Source organism: Leptonotus elevatus, chromosome 13 (genome assembly GCF_054856555.1).
Source record: "Leptonotus elevatus isolate MCC_2025b chromosome 13, RoL_Lele_1.0, whole genome shotgun sequence".
In the NCBI taxonomy this organism is placed as follows: Eukaryota; Metazoa; Chordata; class Actinopteri; order Syngnathiformes; family Syngnathidae; genus Leptonotus; species Leptonotus elevatus.
Window position 1 is genome coordinate 14,329,168 of NC_141251.1, and position 22,896 is coordinate 14,352,063.

General features: G+C 40.6%; 2 protein-coding genes and 1 long non-coding RNA gene across 13 annotated transcripts in view; 1 reads left to right on the top strand and 2 right to left on the bottom strand.

Moving 5' to 3' along the window:
- Window positions 1-317: 317 nt before the first annotated feature.
- LOC147163935 (uncharacterized) lies at window positions 318-3,814 on the bottom strand. Its single transcript, XM_086093370.1, has 2 exons — window positions 3,776-3,814; window positions 318-3,160 (listed from the first exon to the last, which is right to left on the bottom strand). The coding sequence occupies exon 2, from the start codon at window positions 3,021-3,023 to the stop codon at window positions 1,347-1,349; it is 1,677 nt and encodes a 558-aa protein (XP_085949496.1). The 5' UTR covers window positions 3,024-3,160; window positions 3,776-3,814; the 3' UTR covers window positions 318-1,346.
- Window positions 3,815-4,594: 780 nt separating this feature from the next.
- The window catches only part of tacc2 (transforming, acidic coiled-coil containing protein 2), a 48,595-nt gene continuing 30,293 nt past the window's right edge, over window positions 4,595-22,896 (top strand). For 7 of the 11 annotated variants that reach the window (XM_086092305.1, XM_086092310.1, XM_086092311.1 and 4 more), the window contains exon 1: window positions 17,202-22,844. In XM_086092305.1, the coding sequence (XP_085948431.1) occupies window positions 17,215-22,844 (5,630 nt within the window). In that variant the 5' untranslated portion in view covers window positions 17,202-17,214. Of the gene's footprint in view, window positions 4,614-4,904; window positions 5,284-14,938; window positions 15,166-15,483; window positions 15,592-17,201; window positions 22,845-22,896 lie in introns of those variants that run through there. The other 4 variants (XM_086092315.1, XM_086092316.1, XM_086092313.1 and 1 more) reach the window with 4 other exon arrangements.
- On the bottom strand, window positions 4,776-10,704 carry LOC147163937 (uncharacterized). The gene is made up of 5 exons (XR_015096800.1): window positions 10,594-10,704; window positions 9,264-9,325; window positions 7,915-8,029; window positions 5,514-5,581; window positions 4,776-5,300 (listed from the first exon to the last, which is right to left on the bottom strand). It is a non-coding gene; the product is annotated as an uncharacterized LOC147163937 (long non-coding RNA).

A 22,896-nucleotide genomic window follows, 5' to 3' on the forward strand; every position in this document is an offset into this window, starting at 1 on the left:
CAACAAAGCCATGCAGGATTGAACAGAGGATGCAATTTGGGAAGTTTGGACATACAGTATTTATATTTAATGCACAAGTATAAGCAAAGCATGAGTGTCTGTGCATATTTGCATAAACTATATAAAAAAAAAGGCCTCGTGAGAATTCACTGTTGCCACAGCTACCTTGAAAAGTGCCTAGTTACTTTACTGATTACTTGATTTTAAAAGTAACTAAATTAGAGTACAAATGACTATTATTTTCAGCAGATGTCGACAACTCATCTTAACATAAAAATGACAACTGGTTTTGCCAATACTTTATTTTTATTAGAAAATCAAAGACATTTCTTTGACTTAACAAATTCTTTATATATATATATATTATATATACTCTGGATTTCACTGAACAGTGAACATAAATTTCAGGTTTTTTTAAAAATCAATATGACAATTATAGAAACACTTTTTAAATCACTCATCATTTCCTGTAGTAGCATATTTGTTACAGACAGAAGATGGACGATTAGCAGTGGACACGGGTTGAAAATGCACTACAGTCGTTGACTGTAAATCCTACCAAAGCCACATTTCACCCCTGGTACAAAAATTAAGGCTTCGCCTGGTATTTTAAAAAAACCAAAAACTTTTCTTAAGGCTCACTGCCAATCTATTTGACCATAGCAAGCTGCTCTTTGTAACAAATTGTCCAAAAATATATTTACAGTAGCTTTTTTATTTGACCATTTATGACTGAAAAATATTCTTATTAGTATATAAACACCTTAGCTGCTCACAATGGATACTCCTGCAAGCCTCTGGCCATGTTTTCACACAGTATTCGGGTTTCTGTCTGCGGATGTGACGTTATGTGCGCATTGTGTAAGTGCAGTTTCATTTTTCGTCAACAGGTGGCAGTAGCGATTCGAAATTGAATTTTCTATGTTCAGTAGCTTTAAAACTTCTGGGTCAAAAGTAACCAATTTATGTCAACAACGTAACCGAATTTTGGTTGTTTTATGCAAAGGAATCCAGAAAGTTAGGTTTAATGCTCAATTAAAAACCCTTTCAAAACATTACAGTACTTATTTGGGTTTTGAAAGGCCATGTAAAAGCGCGCAAAAAAAACAGAATTTGGTTTTATAGGGTTTTTTTTAAAATCCGAATATTTAGCCATATACTATAAACACGCATAGTAGATACCTCATTTGAACTGATCTTTAGTTTGTCTTCTGCTCTATTCGCAAGGAATCTTGGCCTGAACTACTTGTATGCGTTTTGGTCATCTTATGCTGCACACTTGCTAAACGAGCCTAACTTGAATAAATGGATTCCTCTGTGTAGGCTTCACATTATTTTCAAAACAGCTAACGATTGTCATTTGAGAGGTTCATTCGGCTGATGGAGGCGGCCAGCTGAGCTTCCTGAGCCATCTGAGCGAAAGAGCGACTTTGAGTCTGCTGCCTCACTCGCTCCCTCAAGTGAAATGACGCCAAGGCCTGCTTGTGCGCCTCCTGCCGGACGTTCTCCCGCTCTCGAAGCAGCCTCTCGCACCTCCTCTCCTTCACGGCGACGCTGCTCTCCCTGACCTTCTTCAACACCTCCTCCTCTCTCTGCAGGCTCTCTCGTATTCGCTGGTGGCGCAGCTGCCTGAGTTTGTTGTACTGACGCGTTTGCTGGGTCTTCTTCCTTTGCTGGGCCCACGTGTGCTCGCCGGCTCTCTGCGTGCGTTGCTGACTCAGCTTGACCAGGAGGTGTTTGTGTGTGAGCTGCTGGATGCTGTGCAGCTTGGCCCGGAGTTGCGTCCTCAGCATTCGCTTCTCCTCCTGGGCCGCCCGTTCCTGGAGCTCCATCAGCCGGGCCTCCACGTCGCGAGCGTGTTTCTCACGGGAACGCCGCATCTTCCTCTCCAGCGCATCCCTCAAACGTGACTCCTCATCCTCTACCTGTTTCTCCACTTGTTGTTTTAGGAGCATGTGGTTGAGCAGCTCCCTTCTGTTCACCTCCCGTAGACGCTTCTTCTCCAAGCGCAATTTGCTCCATCTTGCTTTCTGCTCCATCTCCGCAGCTCCCTGTCTCTCATTGTCTCGCTGCCTTTTGTCCACCTCCTCCATTTCTCTCAGCACTTTCTCCCGGCAGCATTTCCTCCCCTGCGCGTCCTTCTGCGCAGCCGCCATCTGTCCTCTACGCTGCACCTCCACCTGCTCCTTCAGCCTCCTCCAGCGCTCCTCTTGCAGCAGCACCTCCCTTTTGAGCTGCCCTGCTCTCTCTTCTTCCCGGCGCGCTCTCAACCTCCTGCGGGCCTCCAGTTCCTCGTGCCAGCGTTGCACACTTTGCATCAGCTGCTGCGTCCTCCTTTTGTCCGCCTGCGCCTGCCGGGCCTGTTCCTGCCTGCGGGCCTCCTCCCGCTTTTCGTCATTCCGCTGTCTGTGACTGAGGTGTTCCACCTCCTCCTGGTGCTTCAGCAGCATGAGAGCTGCAATCTTGCGGTCCGTCTGTGAAATTGGGACACACATCTCCCTCCTGATGTCTTCAGTGAGCCTCTGTAGTTTCAACTGGATAGCCGGAGAGTGTCTGAGGTCACCTAAGCTGCAGCTTGTGTTCCTGTCTGGTTCTTCTGCAGCACAGCAGGATGTTTTACTCACACTTTTGTCCCTAATACATAGATCCGCGTATGGAATTTGATCCATTGTCTTGGTGTAATGTCTTGTTTCCAGGCTTGAGACTTTCTTAGTGCTCTGCCACCTGGCAACCTGCTGGATAATCCTCTCCCTCTCATCTCGGCACTTTTGCAATAGCTTCCTTCTCTCCTTTTCATGGGATTCGTGCATAACTTTCACTGCCTCTAAAGTCAAGTCACACTGCTCAGACAATAAATCATTCAGAGATTTCATCAGAAGGTCAACAGGCTTGATGCCAAGTCGTGCACAGGACTCCAAGGAGCGAGGGCTTGTTAAAACGTACCTGCTCTTTTCTGCATCAGCAGAGTCAAAGTTGTTCAGATCCAAGTGAGGTGGAGGCGAAGATGACCTCATTTCCCCCATATTGAAGCAAGACCTATGTTACTAGACTGCAAAGACGCACTGAAAAGCCTCAAAGTGGAGTACAGCTCAGTCGGTTCTTCAGCGTGACAGCAGGGTCATGAAGGGATTAGTTTGTCCACGTGACCAGTCTATTATGCCTATCCTCAAAAATGAAATGAAAACAATTCAATCAGTCTAAACAAATGTAATCATGTGAAATCTGCAATCGAAAAAAAAAAAAAAACAGTATGCAACAATATTTTCCCCCTATAATGTTAAATTTCATTAAAGCAAAGTAGTAGTAAATTATGATGAATATAAACAAAATTATTTGGAATTCAACAAATAGTTTTAAAAAGCAAATTACCGTAATAGACATATATGTGGAATAAAAAGAAGAAGATATTTTTACCAAGATAAAATATTGTGCGTTTTCTTTAACATTTGTATAGGGTTTAGAACCCATTTCATCAACAAGTTATTTTTAGACAAAAAATACTTAATGTTCGTCCTGTATAAGTACTAAAAAAATCGGTTTGAATTGGATGTTGGAGTTTGAATTAATAAAAAAAGCAACAAAAAAAGTACTAAACAAATCTGACTACAAAAATAAGTTAAATCCTATGAATGCAGTGATTTGCACAGAAAATACTTTAAAATTAAAATATGATAACCTCTCTAAATTATCGTCAATGTGAAAACAAAACGTGCAAAAATGTAAAAAAAAATATATATATATATATATAAAAATAATAATTAAAAAATCTACTAACCTTTTGCCAGCAGCTGAATGTGATTTGGGACTATTTGTGGTTGCTGTTGCCATAGCAAGACAAACAACTTCAGTAAAGACAAAACAAGAGCAGCTACACTGTGTCCAGCTCGCTCTACAACTTTACTTAGTGCGCCATCTACCGTCCAGTTAATGCGTGGAGGATCGAGATATGGATGTTTCCAGTGGGGTTTGTCTGCAACATGGCGACAACGACATTGGCCTCCAGAGCCAAAAGTACAAGTACACGACTTCGGTCAATGTTACAACTCATTCAGGTGAGTGAATCACCACATTGTCAGTCAAGTACCACCACCAGTATTCATACCTTCAGTCACAGGTCTTATTAGCCACATAGCTACACATGCCCCCATCAGTTTTTTTCATTAGAAGTTATTTATTCCACATCATTATGAGGGATCTTTTTCTCTTTGGCTGACAGGTGTCCTTCGTGGGAGTCCACTGGCTGGAAAAAGGGGAAGAGGAGCGTTTTAAAGATCAAATCAGTGGCTTTTTAGTGCTACGCGGCTACACCTTCCACTAAATGTAAGTTGGAGTGATTTTAACCATATACTTCATATGGAGTTTTTTTTTTTCGTTCAACATTGGACTTTTTAGTATTTGTCTGATGATGTATGGTGAGTTAAGAGATTCTATGCACCTCCACTAGTCTAAACATTCGGATTAATATTGTATTTGTGGAATATGAATGACAAAATCCACCCATTTTTATCCTTCTCAGGGGGCAGCCATTTTGCCACTTGTCGTCTACTAACAATGACATCACAGTGCCTAAGAGCTCAGCTTGCGAATGTCACATGACCAAACCCAGAAAGCAGGTGAGCCGTGACACTCGTTAACGTAGTCATACTTTCAATTGAAACAGTACTTGGGTCGCACGGACGAAAATGCAAACATATATAACACATACAATTTATTGATTCATAATTGGATGTAAATATAACAAATACAAATAGGTTAAAAGCCATTGCAGCTCCTCTTCTACTGGATATACTCAATTAGGTTGACTGCACTTGTAAATGCTGTCTATGACCATGTACTGCCGTCATTCTCAATGCCTCCTAGAGCATTTAAAGAGCCAGACACCCTTTATTCCGCTTCCTATGTTGCTCCCTCCCTGTGCATTTCCCTCCAAAGCCGAGCCTTCGCGTGCCTCCGTGGAACTGATGTGAGTTGCAGCCAAGGCTATAATGCAGCAATTGCCATCTCCCGCTCATCTGATTAGGCAGGATTCCTTATGTCATGTCGATTTTTATATAACGATGGCTTGAAAGAATGTCACAGATGCCACGCAGGGCAGCGCATCTATTAGTCACTCAGATGCGCATGTTTTCAAAGATCTTGCTGCTTCGGCGATGCTGTGGCTGAGCGACGAGGATGCAGTTCTGCAGGAAGGTGCTCTGCAAGCCTTGTAGTGCCAGAGTCACCTCGCCAGAGGAGGACATGGAATACAAGATGGGGGGCTGCATCAGAATTTCACCAAGACAGGTAATCGGCGGAGGGAGCTGCTTTTGCGAGAGAATAGATGGTTGTGATTAAAAAGGCAAATCGAGTAGGCGCATTGTTGTGATGGGGGGAAAGCGTGACATCAAAGAGGGAAGCCACAGGGAGATGGTGGAGGAGGATTAAAAGGGTAGAATGGAATTTCATGATTTTGTTAACATTTTAATTCATGCAATGCAGTTTTGTATAAGGAAGTCAAGATTTGTTGCTCAAACCTGTTCGGTCCGGCTTGTCTTTTGTAGTCACACCTGGAGAGCTGCAGGTAGGAAAGATCAAGACATACCTGTAGAGTGAAAAGGGGAGGAGTAAAATCGGAGCCTGCTACAAGCTAGTATTCGATTGCACTGTATGTATTGCAACAAGTGGATGCACAGGTCTATTATACTTAGTTTCTGGAATTTTCTACAATGTTTTGGAGTCTATCTTTGGAAACCGTTTTGGAGGGCAATGTTGTTGGACCCGAGAGAGTGCCTGCCTCACAACTTCTATTCTAGTTCATCCGAAAAGGTGTTTGGTTGGTTGTGGTCAGCGCTCTCAGGTTATCTTACATTGGGGCAAAGTCATACAGGCACAAAATGGCTGTCTCATAAAATGTTGCGTTGAATAGTATGCAGCAAAATTGGCAGCGTTGATTCAACACCAGCAGTTAAATTCAAAAGGTTTCTACTTTCTATATTGGTGCACACTAAATATAGTTAAAACAACAATTTTGAAAGTGCAATATATTATTTTTTACACTGCGAAGGAGTTAAAACAATTCTGATGGTATTTGAAATTTAACACTAATCAACATTGGTCAGTGTTGATTTTACACTACAATGGTATGTGGTGTTAAAATACTACACCATCTAGTGGTGTAGTATCAGAAAAAGTTGTTTTCACTAAATTGTTTCTAAAAAAAATAATACTTTAGCAGAAAAAAATACAATAATTTTTAATCTGTGGCCTATAGTTTACCTTTTCAAAAAATGACTTCATGGACTAGCCCAAACTCGTTCTGTTTGAGTGTTGATCCAGATGAATTAATTGATTCACTAAGAGAGGTGTGTCTCAAAACTTTGTGCTCCATCCGTATCAGAATGAGAGTAAAGTGCATACTCCAAGACTCACTCACACTCCAAGTGTGAGTGAGTCATGAGCAGGCCGACCTGTCACTTTCACTCTGAGCAGTTATGGCCTCCTCAGCTCCAGTTCTGTCTCCTCTCTCCAATATCGCCTTCCCTCCCCCTGATGCCACTTTGCTCACTTCTCCTCCTGTCCGGCATTCACCTCGGGCCACCTATCAAACCCCCTTTAGCGCCCGCTCCCCACCTGCTCACCCCACGTGCAATGCAAAAATAGCATCAGAGAAACTGAGGCTCCGCGCAGGAGACGACAGAACTTTAGTCAGACCGTAAACACGGACTGGAGACTCTTGTGCAAGCTTGAATTCTCTTCTTAGCGGCGGTGAGTAGCAAAGCGCTGCTCTTTGGTGTCTCTTTTTTTCTTTGGAAGTGTTGTGATGAAGATCGTAAGGTAAAATGTGATAATAATTGACTCTGGCCGAATTTAATTGTTTTAATGCATTGAAGTGGGACTCTGACATTTGAAACTATTTCTACCGTGCAGACTGTTTATGAATAATCTTATGCACAATACATGCAATTTAATGCTAATATTGTTATAAATAGATGTGTTTAAGGCTGCGCAAGTGCAGGGGTAGCATAAAGGGCAGTAAATACCACTCTCCATGTAGGGGCTCGTGTTGGATGGTCAGTTATAATATAATAGTCTTATCATCCAGTTTATAACTGTTGTGCTTTTTTTGTCATGGCAAAAAGCTCTGAAATGTTTCCACTAGTTCAAATGTGCACACAATTACAACATGGAGGCTGAAATTACATCCCTTTCATCCAGACAGCAAGCAGGCTGGAGCGGAGAAGTATTGCCACACCACAGAATAAACACAGCACAAAACACGTGTTCCTATTAATAATATTATGCAAACATATCTAAATATAATGAGATTTAAACAAATGCAGTATCTGTATACATCATTTTGGCTTTCCAACAACAATGATGATCAGCTGTGACGCAGTTAAAGATTTGTGGATTATATTGGACCCCATGAGATTGTGGGGTTGATATACTTTTCAATTTGAACTGTTCACAAAACTGTGTGTGGTGGGGGAAAACGGTCATGTACAAGGCAGATGTATCTATTTATAAAATCTAGCATATTCAGGTCAGTGCTTTGTAATTGTGCATGCGCGCTTTTAAGTAGTATCATGCACAAACAAGCCTCCCTGCAGGGTGAGTGAATCTGCGGATTTACAATACTGTACTGAAAGCATTTGGGCGGAAAAAGGCTAAATGTGCTCAGTTTTGACGCTCAAAGGTATTTGTTTAACAATACAGTATGTTTGTAGTTTGCAATGTAATGTGTCATATTTTGCTCCCCTCAACGTTGCTAAATAAGGTACCCAAAATATGAAAATGTACGTTTTTGCATAATTGCACATGCTCCTCTGGCCTTCAGCCCCTACTTAGGGTTGTTAAGGTTGAACTTTGGCCTGAGCAAAGTGGCATTTTTCTAATCTCTAAAACGACATATACAGTACATTCATACATACTTACCATTCTCTGTCTGCTGCTCTAATCCTGTGGAAAAGGCGGGACCTCAGCTCGCCTGCACATTTTGTCTCTCTGTGTTGAGCCTGGGAAGGCCTGGAGGCTCCTTGTGCCGCTCGGCCTGATGAGACATGGGGAACGAGAGCAGCACGACTGAGGCTTTGGTAAGAGACACATTTGCTGCCAGGATTTTTTTGCACTACTAATACTACCATCACAATATTACTATTAATACTAGCAATACAAATACTGGTAGTATCACTACTAATACTAGTACTATTACTACTTAAAAAAACAACAACTCTTTTTTTTTATACAGAGAACTAATAAACTGCTGCGCTGCTGCTACTTACTACTAGTACTATTACCACTACAATTACATCGACGACTACTACTACTACTAGAGTTCTATTTTTTATGGTACCCAGTACCCATACAAATACCAATACACTACTCCTACTAATAATACCGCTTTTATACAATATATTTAGAGAACTAACAATACTCATAACTTGAAGCTCTAATTTAGCACTACTCGTTAGGGATGTAACGATATCCAAACATTACGATACGATATTATCGCGATATGAAGGTCACGATACGATAATTATCACGATTTTGTGGGGAGGTTAGCGTTACAAAAAAAGGTTACAATATCGGGAAAAAAATAGAAAAAGAGCTCATACTAAAAAAACACACACACACAATATTGTGCTTTTGTACATTACAGCAATGGTAAATATTATAAAAATCATTTTAAATATCATATACACAAAATATCTAAATAAAATATATATTGAGGCACACATTGAGTTCCTACACATATTGACTTTGTTCACAAGCATATTACGTTCCCCTTCATCTGACCATTAGCGTGGATTTTAAACATAGAAGGGCCAAAACATGCCTTGTGAAAATTAAACTGCACTAAAAAACTAGCCACGAGAGGGTGCTAGAACTGCACAAATGGAAATCAACCCAACTTTTTTAACAGATGTGCTGCTTTTAATATTGTGACATGACGACGACGATATATTGTGGCAGTTTTAATATCACAATATCACAATATTGCCATTATCGCTACATCCCTACTACTAGTAATACTACGAACCTGTACTCCTACTTCTTTCACCACCACCACCACCACCACTACTACTACTACTACTGTTAATACAAATATTTTTACAACTACGGTACTTATTTCACTATTGCAACCATTACTACTACTACTAGTGCAACTGAACTCAACCCACAAATTGTTATTTACAATATTATGTTGTTTGGGCCTCTACTATAGTCTAAACACGGTATTCTGATTAGCTTCAGAAAACAAGTGAACCATGTTTGGTCGTTACCTGAGCCCTGAGCAACTATGATGTCATTTTCAGTCGACAGTAAGAGGCAAAATGGCCGCCGCCTGTGATGGAGAAAAACAGGTGGATTTTGCTGCTTAATTCACATTCGGCAAACACAGTATTAATCAGAATACAGTGTTTGGACTAGCAGTGATAATTTCGTTGACAATTTTTTTTCGTCTTTTTCGTTTTGGTCCCAACGAAAATTAAAATAGATGCCATTTATTGAGACGATAACTATAACTAAAATTGACTGACAATTTCGTCAATGACTAAAACGAAAATGAAAACAACACAGTGATGAAAATTCACACAGTCCAATCAGAAAGAATGAAACGCAGGTGGGAGAAAAGACCCACTCAGAAACGGTTCAGTGTTCATTGCACTTTATTTAATTTTCAAACATGTTTACATTCATTGTGCAGCTGTAAAATTAATCTCAAGCAATTGTGCACTTGAAAACTAAATTATATTTTTGTCAAGTTCAACATGTTTCATTGAAACAATTAATAAAGACACCTTTGTATTAAATGTGTCTTGCGTATTAAACTACAGTTACAAATAGGCATTATAATTTTCTGTATAAAAGTTGAAATGTATGCTGAAGGAAAATATCAACTAAACTGTCAATTTAGTTGACTAAAATTGCTCTCCATTTTCGTAGACTAAAATTGGATTAAAGCTAAAATACAATCAGATGACTAAATTATGATGACTAAAACTTTAATAAATTTTAGTCAAAAGACTGTAACTAAAACTAAATTAAAATGTATTGTCAAAATTAAGACTGTAGACTAGTGGAGGTCCATGCAACATACAGTATTATTGTAAAGAAAATGTTTGGGTTGACTTCCCTTTTACTACTACTAATGCAAATACTACTACTACTACTACCAATAAGTTACTCACTTTACTACTGCTTGTAATGCTACTAACCACTACTATTAATACTACTACTGCAGTACTAATTTTAAGACTGCTACTAATTAAAGCAATTAAAAATCCTTAACCTTAAAAACGTTTTTACCCCTGTTAAAGCATCAACTTCTTTAATTTGTGTAACTTTTATGAGACATAATCTAATTTGGGGTACACTGATTTATTCGTTTTATTGGGCCGTTCTGTAATGATGTAGAATTGAAGCTATAGAACCGTACCCACATGTGACTCAAGATCCTCAATTGGAATTCTGGATTATCCTGATGGGATTAATGCAAATCGGCCTCTTCAACAGTCGAGGACCCCAGGCAGTTGTATTTTACATGGCATGGGATGGAAAACATAACAATGATGCATACTTTCACTAACAATATCAGCACTCTAGTCTCACCGCCAAATATTTTGAATCATCAAATTTGTAATTTCAGCCAGAAGAGGGCGCTCCAGAAGAGGGCGCTTCTGTTGTTCTGTTTCCACCCCAAGAAAATCACACCGAACAGGTACTAAATAAAAAAGTGTGGATGTTTAGTGAAAAAACATTAGCTTTCCTAATAAAAGTTTAGTTAATAAAAATCCTAATAAACTCTTAAAATTATCCCTTATTATTTTAAATATACTACAAATAAAATAGTCAGACATTAAATAATCCACATTTCTCGCTTTAGAAATATTTTTCACTGTCAATAATGGAAAATATAGTATAGTAGTATAATTAATTAAAATAGTATTTTTTATATTCTTGTTAATATTAACATATTCGTCGTCAGTGTTTTGCTCTATTCATCAGGGAAATTGTGTTGTCATGTGATGATGTCACATACAAACAACCCCAAGACATGAGATCATAGTACTTGTGTGTGTGTGTTTGCGTACCAAAAGCATCATGCTGTGCTACCTGATCCTCTCCTGGGGGGTGGGGGCACCACAGGCCTGCCCCTTGGCCTAAATCCCAGCATTCACCTGCAAGGACCACTGTCGGTCAGACAGTCGTGTATCCAGGCGGAAGACACACAAACCACAGGGAGGGTGGAAAGAGGAGGGGAGGGGTACAGCATGAGGGGGAGGGCAAATTGAGGAGGAAGAGGAGGGAGTAAGAACAGCGCTAAGATGGAAGGGGGAGGAGAATCCATGACCCTTCCCAGTTGCCAGCCAAGTGATTCAGCAGCACTGTTTGTACTACCAACACACACGCGCCTGCACAGTTCAAGAGTCTGAGGAGGCGCATGGAAATTTAGAAGGGAGGCGGCAGAAAGGAAAAGGAGGGGCTGGCCAAATGACGAGGAGAGCGGCTGCATGTGTTGCAGCATGTTTTTGTGTTCCAAAACAGTACACGAGCCCTCAGAGGCGGCATGTGTACAGCGAGTACAGTGGAGAGACAGAAAGGAAACCTTGAACATATCTAGTAAGTACATTACGCAACTTTGTATTTTGTCTTCTACTTTTAAAGGCCTGTTTTTAGTTTAATTTTACGAATTGCATTGTGTTACTTCAAGTAGTGTACTATATGCATGTTTGTGATGGACTGAAACAAATGCTGTACTGTTCTGTCTCAACAAGCTTCAAAAGGGTTTCATACAGTAAATGTCCCTTTAATTAAAGGGCTATTTGTATTGCCGTAACCTTGCTTGTGCCTCTCATAGTGCTGAGTGGACAGTTGCCATGTGACATTAGCTGCTCTTGATGAGAGTTTAAGTAGCATCAGCAACATGCACTCACCGGACGTGTCATTGGGTACACTTGCACATGAGCCATATTTACAAAAATGTCTTTGCATAGATAATGTCTAGTTTTCGGGGGCACCGTCAGAAAGTTTCAGTGTTTGTTAGTGTGATTGAGTTTGCTGCAATGATTGGTGTTTCTCATGTAGTGAATGCTGGATAATATTACGACATGATCTAATAATAAGTTAGTGCTAATCATTTAATGATTCAAATTCACAATTCAAGCCGGGGTGAATTATCATCATAATGTAATTATAGAAGATAAATTCATTAATTTAACAGCAACCTGTAGATCATTTAAAAATAGCAGAATATCAATCAGAAAAACATCAGAACGCTAGGCGAAAGGTTTGGGGGTTCGCCTGACACCTCAAAATGTAGATGCTGACATGCAGTTTTGCATCCATTCGACATGACTTGGCACAAATAAAGCTAATTGTGGTCACAATACAGGTGACGCCAGTCACCTCATCACACTTTAAACTCCACCTTAACTGAAATGCATATTTGCACCCACTTACTTCACCACACAACGCCACCTCAGAGATGGCAATGTGACGAAGGAGACCTTTGTATTCAACTGACAAAAAACAATAATGATCTATATTGAGCAAGAGCTCACGGATAATGAGTTTAACATTTATACTAGCTGCTATCGTGTATGTGTGTGTGTATGCGATGCCTCTGCATTTAAACATTCATAAATAATGAAGGAATGCTTTCCTCTCTGAATTGCAGCAGAACATAATCTACACATTATCGCTGGGTGCATTTCAGACATACTGTGTTCCCACACATATTGTTTATAATAATGTATTTGGAGTGTGTCTGGAAGCCTCTGTTTACATCGCACATGACCCTGTTCTGGTTGTGCTTTGAAGGCTTTGGGTGTCATTTAGACACCTGCTGGTAATTAAATAGACACCCAAACCTTTCCTTATAAAAAAAAAAGATAAAAATGAAAGTCAAGTATTGGATTTTACTCACCCAGCTGGTTTGTCTTCAATGCCTATTGTGACTCGTACGTCTCCTAAAACAATAAATGTACTATTATGAGAAGTGTAGTTCCATTGGTGGAGTAAAAAAAACCCAGGCTGCTGCAATTATATGTCACTTTTAATAAATTAAATATTTGTCTGCAGGTGTTTAAATGGCATGTTGATTTTAAAAGAGGTGTAGTGCTTAAGTATCTGTTTTCATTTTTCTAAAAGCAAATTGTGAAGGTGTAGTGGAGTATCAGTTGTCAGTAAATATTAGCTGCACATCACTGCAGGCTATACACACAAACCTTTATTATGTTGTCTAACACATGGGTGGAGTTATTTGCGCAGCTTTGTTTGCATTTGAGCTGTAAGTCTGCTGGTGTTAGTACATTTTTTGCAACGTGTAAACACATTAAAGGGATATGGCACTGTACATACTGGATGTAAACGTGAATCCATCTGGAACTAGCCTACTATTCAATGAAAAAAAGAAAAATAAACAATAATAGACCAAGGCATTCTACTATATCAGACTTGAAAGCATCTCTGTCAATGTCTCAGAGACTTTAGTGGTTGAAAAGATTTGTGAAACCAGCCAGGACATCACTAATGTTGTTTTTAGCATTAGCATCAGTGCTAGCAACTTTGTTACAAACTTTGCTGCACTAAGCTGATCAGATAAAGTTTCTTTAAAGACTTTCAAGATGTTGGATTGTTAGCATTTAGCATTGGTTTGGGTTCATTTATCTTATCTTGTCTGTTACCTCCATTAAAGCTTTTTAGGGAATTGTTACTCAAGGAACTGAACCCGCTTTAGTTCAGTCATCTTGTCACCAAATGCACATTTACTGTACCTATCAGTGACTGTCACTTTGTTTTAAATTACACCTCGCAGGTGTAAGGGGAGCCCTAGAACATTGTTTTTTAGTTGTATTTGTTTGCATGTAACCAGAAAAGGCGATATAACATTTGACTGCCTATAGTACTACTAGTGATGCTGAATATATTTAATCAAACACTAGCCAAAATTAGTATCGTTCTACAAACACCATTCTATTGTCTTTTAGGGGGTCATGATTTTGTTTTCATTTTGCAGTTGACAGTTTAGAATTTTAAAGCGGGACATAAAAACAATCTTGAATTAACATTTTTTAATGATTGTGATATTTATTATTTGTTATGGAATTTATTTCTTCAAATTCGAACAACTTGGCAGCATCTTGGGGCATTTTAGAAAGAGCATGAAAAACTACAAAAAGGTGAGTCCTTTGGCGCTGCCGCGGCCTGGGGGGCCCTGAGGTGTTGCACTTGCTCTGTCCAGGCGGGGGTCGACGGCTCCCCTCTTTGGTGGAGATTTTCATGCATGCCAGATCCACCACACCAGCATCTATCGAAACTCAGACACAATCTGCTTCCTCCTCAGGTCATTGAATCGGTGGAGGCTGGTGTCTGTGGATCTCACTCGGCTTCGTCTGTCCTTCCTTCCTTCCCTCAGTCTCTCCTTCGGTCTCTTGAGGTCTCCCTGATTTTTTTTATTTTTTTTTGGATTTGTTGGAATTTAGATGTTTCTTGGGTTGGGGAAGAATTCTGGTGGGTGGCCCGGTGGGTGGTGTCTGGTCGGTGCTGGATTTCACCTTCCTTGATTTTCTTTGGTCCCCTCGGGTCCCCTCGGGTCTCCTGACGGCGGTGTTCGGTTTAGGTGAACGGTATGGGATTTTTTCTAATAGGTTTTTGGTGAGCTAACAAATACACGCACGCACGCACGCACATACACATTCTCACCCACATACAAAAAAAAAATGTATATATATATGTGTGTATATATATATATATATATATATATATATATATATATATATATATATATATATTTAAAAAAAAAAAGAGAGAAAAAAAAAAGGTGATTTTTTTTTTAGTGATTAGCTAGTGATAAGTTCCACAGAAAAAAATGTGAATTGGTGAACAGTGAACCGACAAAACACTGAGGATATGTAGAGTGCTTGTACCATTAGTATGTTTTTCTCTTCTACAGACTGAATCCCAGAAGGATGCTGGCGTGCTGTTGACATTGGCATCCACTAGCCAGCAGAGTTTGCTGTCCCAGCCAGTGCTCCTAGATGTCCCAGTCATCACTGGTGTGGAGGAGAGCAGAGTTACGGCAGATGCCCCTGAGGACGAGGAGGAACTTGAGTTTCCCCATGACCTGCTGCCCAGTCTAGATTTTAGCAGTGACTTTAATATCTGGGAGTCCTCACTAGGGTGAGTCTGAGATTGAAAATACATGTTTTGTAGGTTACATCATCATGGTCACATATACGTGATAAATGTTTGCTATGAGAAAAAAAATGGTGCAAATGGTCATTAAAATAGACAAGAGGCTTGTTGGTGTATTATATTAAGTGAGCAAGTAAAGTAAGAATATCTTAAACTTTCCTCTGATTCATACTTGATCTGTGGGTTTAAGGGAGCAGATCTGCACCACATATTAAGTAATGATGACTAGACCTTCATTTGTTTTCTTTTTTGTATGTTTTTGTGAATGTGCACGCATGTGCCCGGCCGGGGCTATGTTGACAGGCTTAAGACTAGCACAGGAGAAAGGGCATATGAGCAGGTGAACCCCCTGCTGGCTGGCTTGCAACATCACATGGAAGTCAGTCATCCTCTGGTAGTTCTAGACAGCAGGTAGTAAACTCTGTATGATGAATATTATAACCAGAGTGCATGGAGTGATACAATAAAGCTAACAAACAGAATGCTATGGTTATGTTAGCGTATGATACCGATCTTTGCTGTGTGGGTTTTGTCCCATCAAAGCCTGATAAATGAGTTGCTTTAATGCTTGGGTGAATTCATATTAAGGTGAGTTGTTTTACTAAAACAAATTGGTAGATTGGGTTATAGTGTTTTTTATGGACTAACTCGGATATAATACAGTGTTGGGGGAACAAAAGAACCTTGCTCATGCTAAGTTGAAGTAGCTGTCTATTGTGTGCTGCTCCTCGTAATGAGGATAATACAGCCAGGGTGTACTGTATATTACTGATTAAAACCAGGTGCCAGGAGTAACACTTTTTTGTATCTTCTTTCAGGTTAAAATATGCAGCCCCTTACTATAATAATAATAATAATAATAATAATTCATTTGATCTTTTAGGCACCTTTCAGGATACTCAAGGTCACCGTACAATATAATAAAAGAAAAAAAAGAGGCACCACAATAAGCATAAATTAAAATGGCAAATGATATTGGCAACATTAAAGTGGGTAAGCGGTCTGAAATTGGTGTGTTTTGAGTCCATCCATGCATCCATTTTCTTAACCGCTTAGGAGTGCTGGAGCCTATCCCAGCTGGCTTTGGGTACACCCTGAACTGGTTGCCAGCCAATCCAGGGCGTGTTTTGAGTCTAGTTTTACATATTACAAACATGCATATACGTTTTAGAAACTTTCTCTCAGTATGATTTGGTGCAATTCTACAAATTAAATGAAGCTTTTAGTTTATTATAATTTCAAGAGTAAAACTAAATGAAAGGTGGTTTCTCCAAGATCATCTAAACTACATTCATTGTGCATAAAGCAATACATTTTTTAGTACACTAGATACAATCAGTAGGTATAAAAACAATTTTAGTTGAATAGTGAGGGAAAATAAAAATGTAATAAATATGTGGCGTAAATTGCAAATCATTGTGGAATCATGTCCAAAAGAATAGTTTGACTAGGACAAAGGTGAGTTTAGTAGACATGCAACCATAACAAATATAAGCATTGTTAAATTAATTGCTATTGTCAACAATCTAAAAAGACAATAATTATCTTTTTATGGTCTGTATATTTGATACATCTATTTTTATATTGTGCGTACTTAATGTTGTGTACAGTGAGTTTATCCAAGTTAGTCATGATAAAGTAACAGTACCTTGGGGGTGTCCCTCATGAGGCAACTAGATAATGGATCTCTGCTAAATCAAAGAGGTGCAGATGATCCCACAACATTGTGCAGTTTGGCTAAACAGGGTTCGGTCTAACAGTTGCATTGTTAAGCTTGGTGTTTTGTTATGCTGGGTCAGTGCTTTAATAACGGATTGATCGGTGCACCATTTACAATTTTGATCCTGTGATTATGTAACATATAAAGCTAGGCTTTAACAATTAATGTACTTTATATAAAATGCTGTGGTCATGTATGTAGACTTAAGCACTGCTATTTATTAACAGCCAACTGTTTTTAGACAGTTTGTATATGATAGGCATTTCAAGTACAGTTGCATTGTGCGTGCACCCGTGTGAGTGCAGTGCTTAAGCATGAGCCTTGTCAAGCACAAGTGGCCTTGTGTGGCATCATGGAATGAGCAGCTGTTTGTCCGCAAGTCCACATTCTTAACTATGTCACCTTACCCTGGTCTCAGGCCTCACGGCGCTGACCCACTCCTCGCAGATGCCCCAGCCTCACCTCAGCCCATTGCCACACCTCACCCAGCTGGCCAACACTTGACCCCTCCTTCATGTGCGCTTCTCGACCAGGAGCTCCAGGCAGCCTTCCAAGAATGTGAGGAACAAATGGCCTCACTGAGTGTTTCACATATCAAAGTCACCAGTCATGAAAAAGTTGATGAAAAGGATAGGAAAAATGGACAAGCAACAGTTATAAAGTGTGATGAGTCATCATCTCTGCCTCAAGTTGCAGACCCGTCTGGACATGGTAACAGCAAGCTCATAAACAAAAATACACATGGAAACAGTGAGATTGGGTGCAGCCAGATGGATACAGTTGTGTTTAGTTTCAGGGACTACATACTTGGAAAAGAAAATCCTGAGCCAGAAGAAACAACAAAAGACGATGAGCAGAATCAAACCGGTCCCGATACACATTCAGAAAAATCCACAGAGTCATTTGAGCAAATGGCTGAAGATGCCGTATTGAACGACGCACATGTTAATTGTAACACAGTCACTGGAGATATTATCCCACAGGATTATAATAGGGACGCTATGGAGGAAGACATGGATCGAATTGAAGAGAGGGTCGACTTAAAATTTGGACATCAGATTCCTACATGCACTATAAATCCAAGTAACTCTGTTAAAGAATTTTCTGAATCTGTAAGTCCTAAAAATAAAGATGTACTGGAGGAATTGCAGAAAAAGCAAGCAGAATCAAATAGTCATGCTGAGGGCGATACACAAATTATTTCCGCAAGTAATGAGCAGGTCGAACCTACACATAACAAAAGGATGAAAAAGAGAGACAAAAAGAAACACAAGAAAAAGAAAAGGGCGGAGTTAAACAAAGAGACTGAAGTGGAAGATAGGACGGCAGGACGAGCTGAAACGGAATTACAGGCTAACCCACTTATAAATACAGGGAATCAGTGTCACTCAGAACCAATTGCATCTTCAGTGTCATGTGGAGAGATGACGATGTGTGGAGCACAGGCTAATGATGGCTTTTGTCGCAAGGGAAAGCCAAGCTCCTCCCAATCATCATTTCATAGCCAGCAGTGCCATTTTATTGACTTGGCCTATTCTGCATCCAATTTAGGTCCTTCATGCACTAATCTTTCTGATAAAATAAATGTAATGGATGCTCAGTGTGGCAAAAATAACACTGACAATACCCCACAGACGACACAACATACAACCGCAAGTCTCATCACTGAGGAAAAGATAACTCATGTCCAAACTACCGTTGATGTTCCTGATAAGGCTTCAGAAAATCAATCAGATGTGGATATTGTTAACACTGAAGCACAAATACAAAAAAAGGAGAGCTCATTTTGCCACATCCCTGCTTGTGTGGGAGAGAGTTGCGTAGAGATGGCCATTCAAGATGCTTTAGTGGGGGCTGCTGCGTTGCCACTAACAACACCCACGGTGCGAGAAGTGATAAAAAGTGAGGGAGAAAGCGTGAGCTGTGATTCATGGGAGGGAGTAGCTACTAGAGCTATTGCAGGCATCGGGAAAGGAGAGGCAGAAAGACACCCGGAGGGATATGAAGACAGGACGAGTCCTCTAGATAGTAGCATTCAGCTCTCATCTGTCGGGTGCTCAAATAGTTTCCCGAACGAACAGAGACGGGCTGGTAGCGAGGAAAGCTACGACAGCAAAATGCCACACACTTCGGCTGAGAGTTGTTCAAAAGGACAGAGGGAGACGAGCAGTGCAGAGGCAGCGATCTCTCCGGCAGAAAAGGAGCCACTGTGGTTTGAAGGCAATTTGAATAATTTTCCCCATGGGATATTTGCTTGTGCTGATCATTTGAACGATAGTGCTGCAGGACTGGAAGGCGGAGGAGGAGGAGTAACTGAGTGCAGTTCATTCAGCCTTCCAGAGGGGGCTGCTGGAGGGGCGTCGGAAGCTGAGAAAAAGCCGTGCCCACCCACTGATGTTGCAGAGTCATGTGTGAAGTCACTGAGCGGTGGTGAGACGATCATTACCATTACAGACAGCCTGTGCCCCGAGGAGGAGCTTACTGCAGCATTTTCACCTTTGCCACCTCACACCGAACAAAGCAATACTGAAAGCGGAGCCAGCACCCAGCACCATTTGAATTCTGCGGAGCTACCCTGTTCAGGAACCACTTGTGAGGCGTCAGCCATTACAGAGACCTCACTTACTTCTACCAGTAACAATCAACAGGTTCAACCTGAAAGAAGCACATTCAAATCCACAGCCACTAACGGAGAAATCAAGATTCAAGAGCCGGCTCAGACCCCAACCAGTAGTCTGGGTAAGTCTACATGTGGCAAAATTGGAGGCAGCAACAGAGTTCACTTTGCGGACAGTGTGAAAGAAGACTGTAGTGTTGCTATAGAGGTGAGAAACATGTCAATGCCGACTTCGGGATGTGCTTCTTTGCCTCCGTTGACAGTACACGAGAGTTTGTACCATCCTGTTGTTGAGGCCAGCTATATTTACCCAGACTTCCTCACCTTAAAGAAGCCAGAAACCAGCAGTGATGTATCTTTTACCAAGGATGTAGCTGCATTTCAAAGTGCCGTACCAATGTCCGAGAATGACATTCTTTTGGAAACACAAGATAAATCCAAGAATACTCAGAACGATCCATTAGGTGAAGAGGGAAAAAGGACAACTGAGAAAAATCTTAGTAGTAGAGAACATAGTGACTGTCTTGAAAATGCCGTAAACACTGAAGAGCCTATAGAGCTCAACAAGAAGGAAGTAAATAAAGCAACAAAGGAGCCACCAAAACAAAGGGATCGGCAACTAAAAAGAGAGAAGTCAATGGATCAGATGTTAACAAAGGAACAAGAAGTTGTGACAGAAAAGGGCGTAGCCGTTTTGTGTCTAACGCCAAAAGAAACTAACACTCCTCTTGACATCAAAGAATCAATTATACCTGACAACCCAGAAGAGCTCAAAAGTGATGCATTTGTGGTTAAAGAAAGAGAAAATTCAAGTTCTTCTAGTAATGCTGCCTTTAAGCCAAAAGGAGATCTCTTTATGGAGTCTCCTAATAGACAGCTTTCCAGTGATCTTGATTCCATTTCTAATTCGGAAACTGGGATGTCGACCTGCCCAGTCTCTCCTCAGACAAAACACACAGACCTCAGCTCTCAGCCTCCTGCTGAGTTTGATCAACCACCCTCTCATGCACTAGTTAGCGCAGAGCCAATTGAAATGAGGAATTACTCAAAGTCTGTGACTCCTGTTGACCTAATAAAGGATGGGTCAATAGGTTTAGAGGCGATTTCTGTTGGTGAGCAATGTGCCAGTAATTCTACGTCAATTCTGCAACCTCGAGGCCTTTTGTTGAGTGACTTGGACTTAGCTGATGAATTTGAAGTCACTCCTTCTGAAGGAATTGGTAATGACAATGCTGAGTGTGACAGTACCAAGATGCACATATCTTTAGTAGATGATCAGCATAATGAAGAAGCAAATGATGTAGGAGCAGAGGTGTGTTTTATGCAAGAGGGTAAATATCATGCCGAGTGTGTCAACTCTCAGCCATCTGACTCCAAATTGACGCCTTTACAAGGGGAAAAGCAACCTCCAGAGTGTGTACTGGCAAATGATGACTCTAATAATATAATGACTCAAACAACACCCGACCTCATAAATGACATCTGCCCGCTCAGCTCTAACAAGCCCAATGGGATGTGTGATAACACTCAACTGTGTGATGTCAAGGAGAAACAGAACATGGATGAAAAAACTTCTGTGTCACTCGATGACAAAACCGAGCAGCTCAATAATCAAAAGGAAACAGAATACAGTGACAAACTGCATATAGAAAATGCAACAACACAACTGAATGAAGAGTCAGATAAAGACACCAAAGTGGGATCTGGAGATCTGGCACGGTCACATGAATATGACGTCCAAACTACTAAACCAAATATGGTTGACAATTTGGAAACAGAAATGAAAAGTGAACTTCATTTCGATTTGCACCAAACTTTAGCAGAAACGATGGAGCTCAAGGATAACAAGGGCACATCAACAGACTTGAATTCAAATCCTGAACTGAACGATTTGTCTCTGCAACAGGAGCAACCACAGCAAGATTTGGTATCCAAGCATTCCACAGATGGAGTGCCAGGTGGTTGCGTGGTTGCATTTGAAGAGGGAGGAATGACTAACAGACAAGTCAAATTGATTCAACACCCGTTTTCTGGGGGAACAGAGATAGTAGGTCAGGGTCAGTTGTCAAGAGAAGATATCTGTAAAGACAGCTGTATCACTGAACAAGTGGGCGATATAGAAAACGTTGCAAAGAAGGAATCTCATATTATTCCGGGAGTTGACAAAATTGTTCCTCTTGTCTGTGATTTAACTGATAGCAGAAAATCAATTGGACAGAAAATTTTAGACCAAACAAAAATGGCTGACATGGACGAGTTTGGGCATGAGATGAGTAATGATAAATGTGGTTTTGCAGACGAGGGTTCAGGAACATATTTAATACATGACAATGAATTTCTGAATAATATGGATAGTAAAGGTGAGACAGAAAGCAACCAACCAGATTCATTTAGAGAGCTACAAGGAAATCATTTGGCATTTACAAGCAACGCTGTTTCTGCTGAGCCTTTAGAGGATCATAACATTTCACTTTTGGGATTGTGTTTCTCTGATTTGGTTTTGGAAAAAGAAGGAATACATAGTCATGAGTATGATACAGATGTTAGTCCGAGCGAAAACAAGGATGCCACAATACAAAGAAAAATGTTCAGTTCTGTTGAAAAGGATCACAGTGGTGTTCAGGCTGTGGATACCAAAATGAGTGAAAATGAGAGGTATAAAATCCCGGATACAATATGTGAGCCTCTTGAGTCGCAACGCTCCAATAAAAGCTCAGCAATACAAAATGTTTCAGTAACACAAACTCCCATAAAAGGGCCCCATGTAGAGCAGGCTGTAGAGGGAAACAATGCGGCTTTAGATGAAGAAAATGCAGATTTCCCAGCGAAGGGACCACGTGAGGTTAACGTAATAGACGAGAAAGCGACAGAAAACAATGGAACAAGAGCAACAGTGGTTCCTCAAGATAAAGACCCATCATCTGCTGACGTTTCAAACCACGCTTGTCACTTTGATGGCAACTTCAGTCTTTTGAAGACAATGGAAAATGACAGTGAGACAACTAGGCATCCACAACCCAGTGTTGCCTCAGACACACCCAATGTTTCATCAAAAAGCCAACATGATGATACAATGCTCTCTCAGGCAGTGCTCTCCCAAACTGAAGAACCTCCCGATCATATCTCTCTGCCTACCCAACCGGCTGATGATGTGGTACATCCTCCTGCCTGCAACGCTGATTTTGAACACGTGTCTGCAGACACAGTGGAGTCCCATGTGTCAAATAGTTCTGCTGGACTCACGACACAAGAGCCAGATACAAACTGGATAACAGCTCTCAGAGAAGCTGCTTCCTATGCTCAGCCTGAGAGCACAGAAATCCCAAGGTAATTAAAAGAGCATGGCAGAGTTTGAAATGTGTTCATAAGTTTATATTCT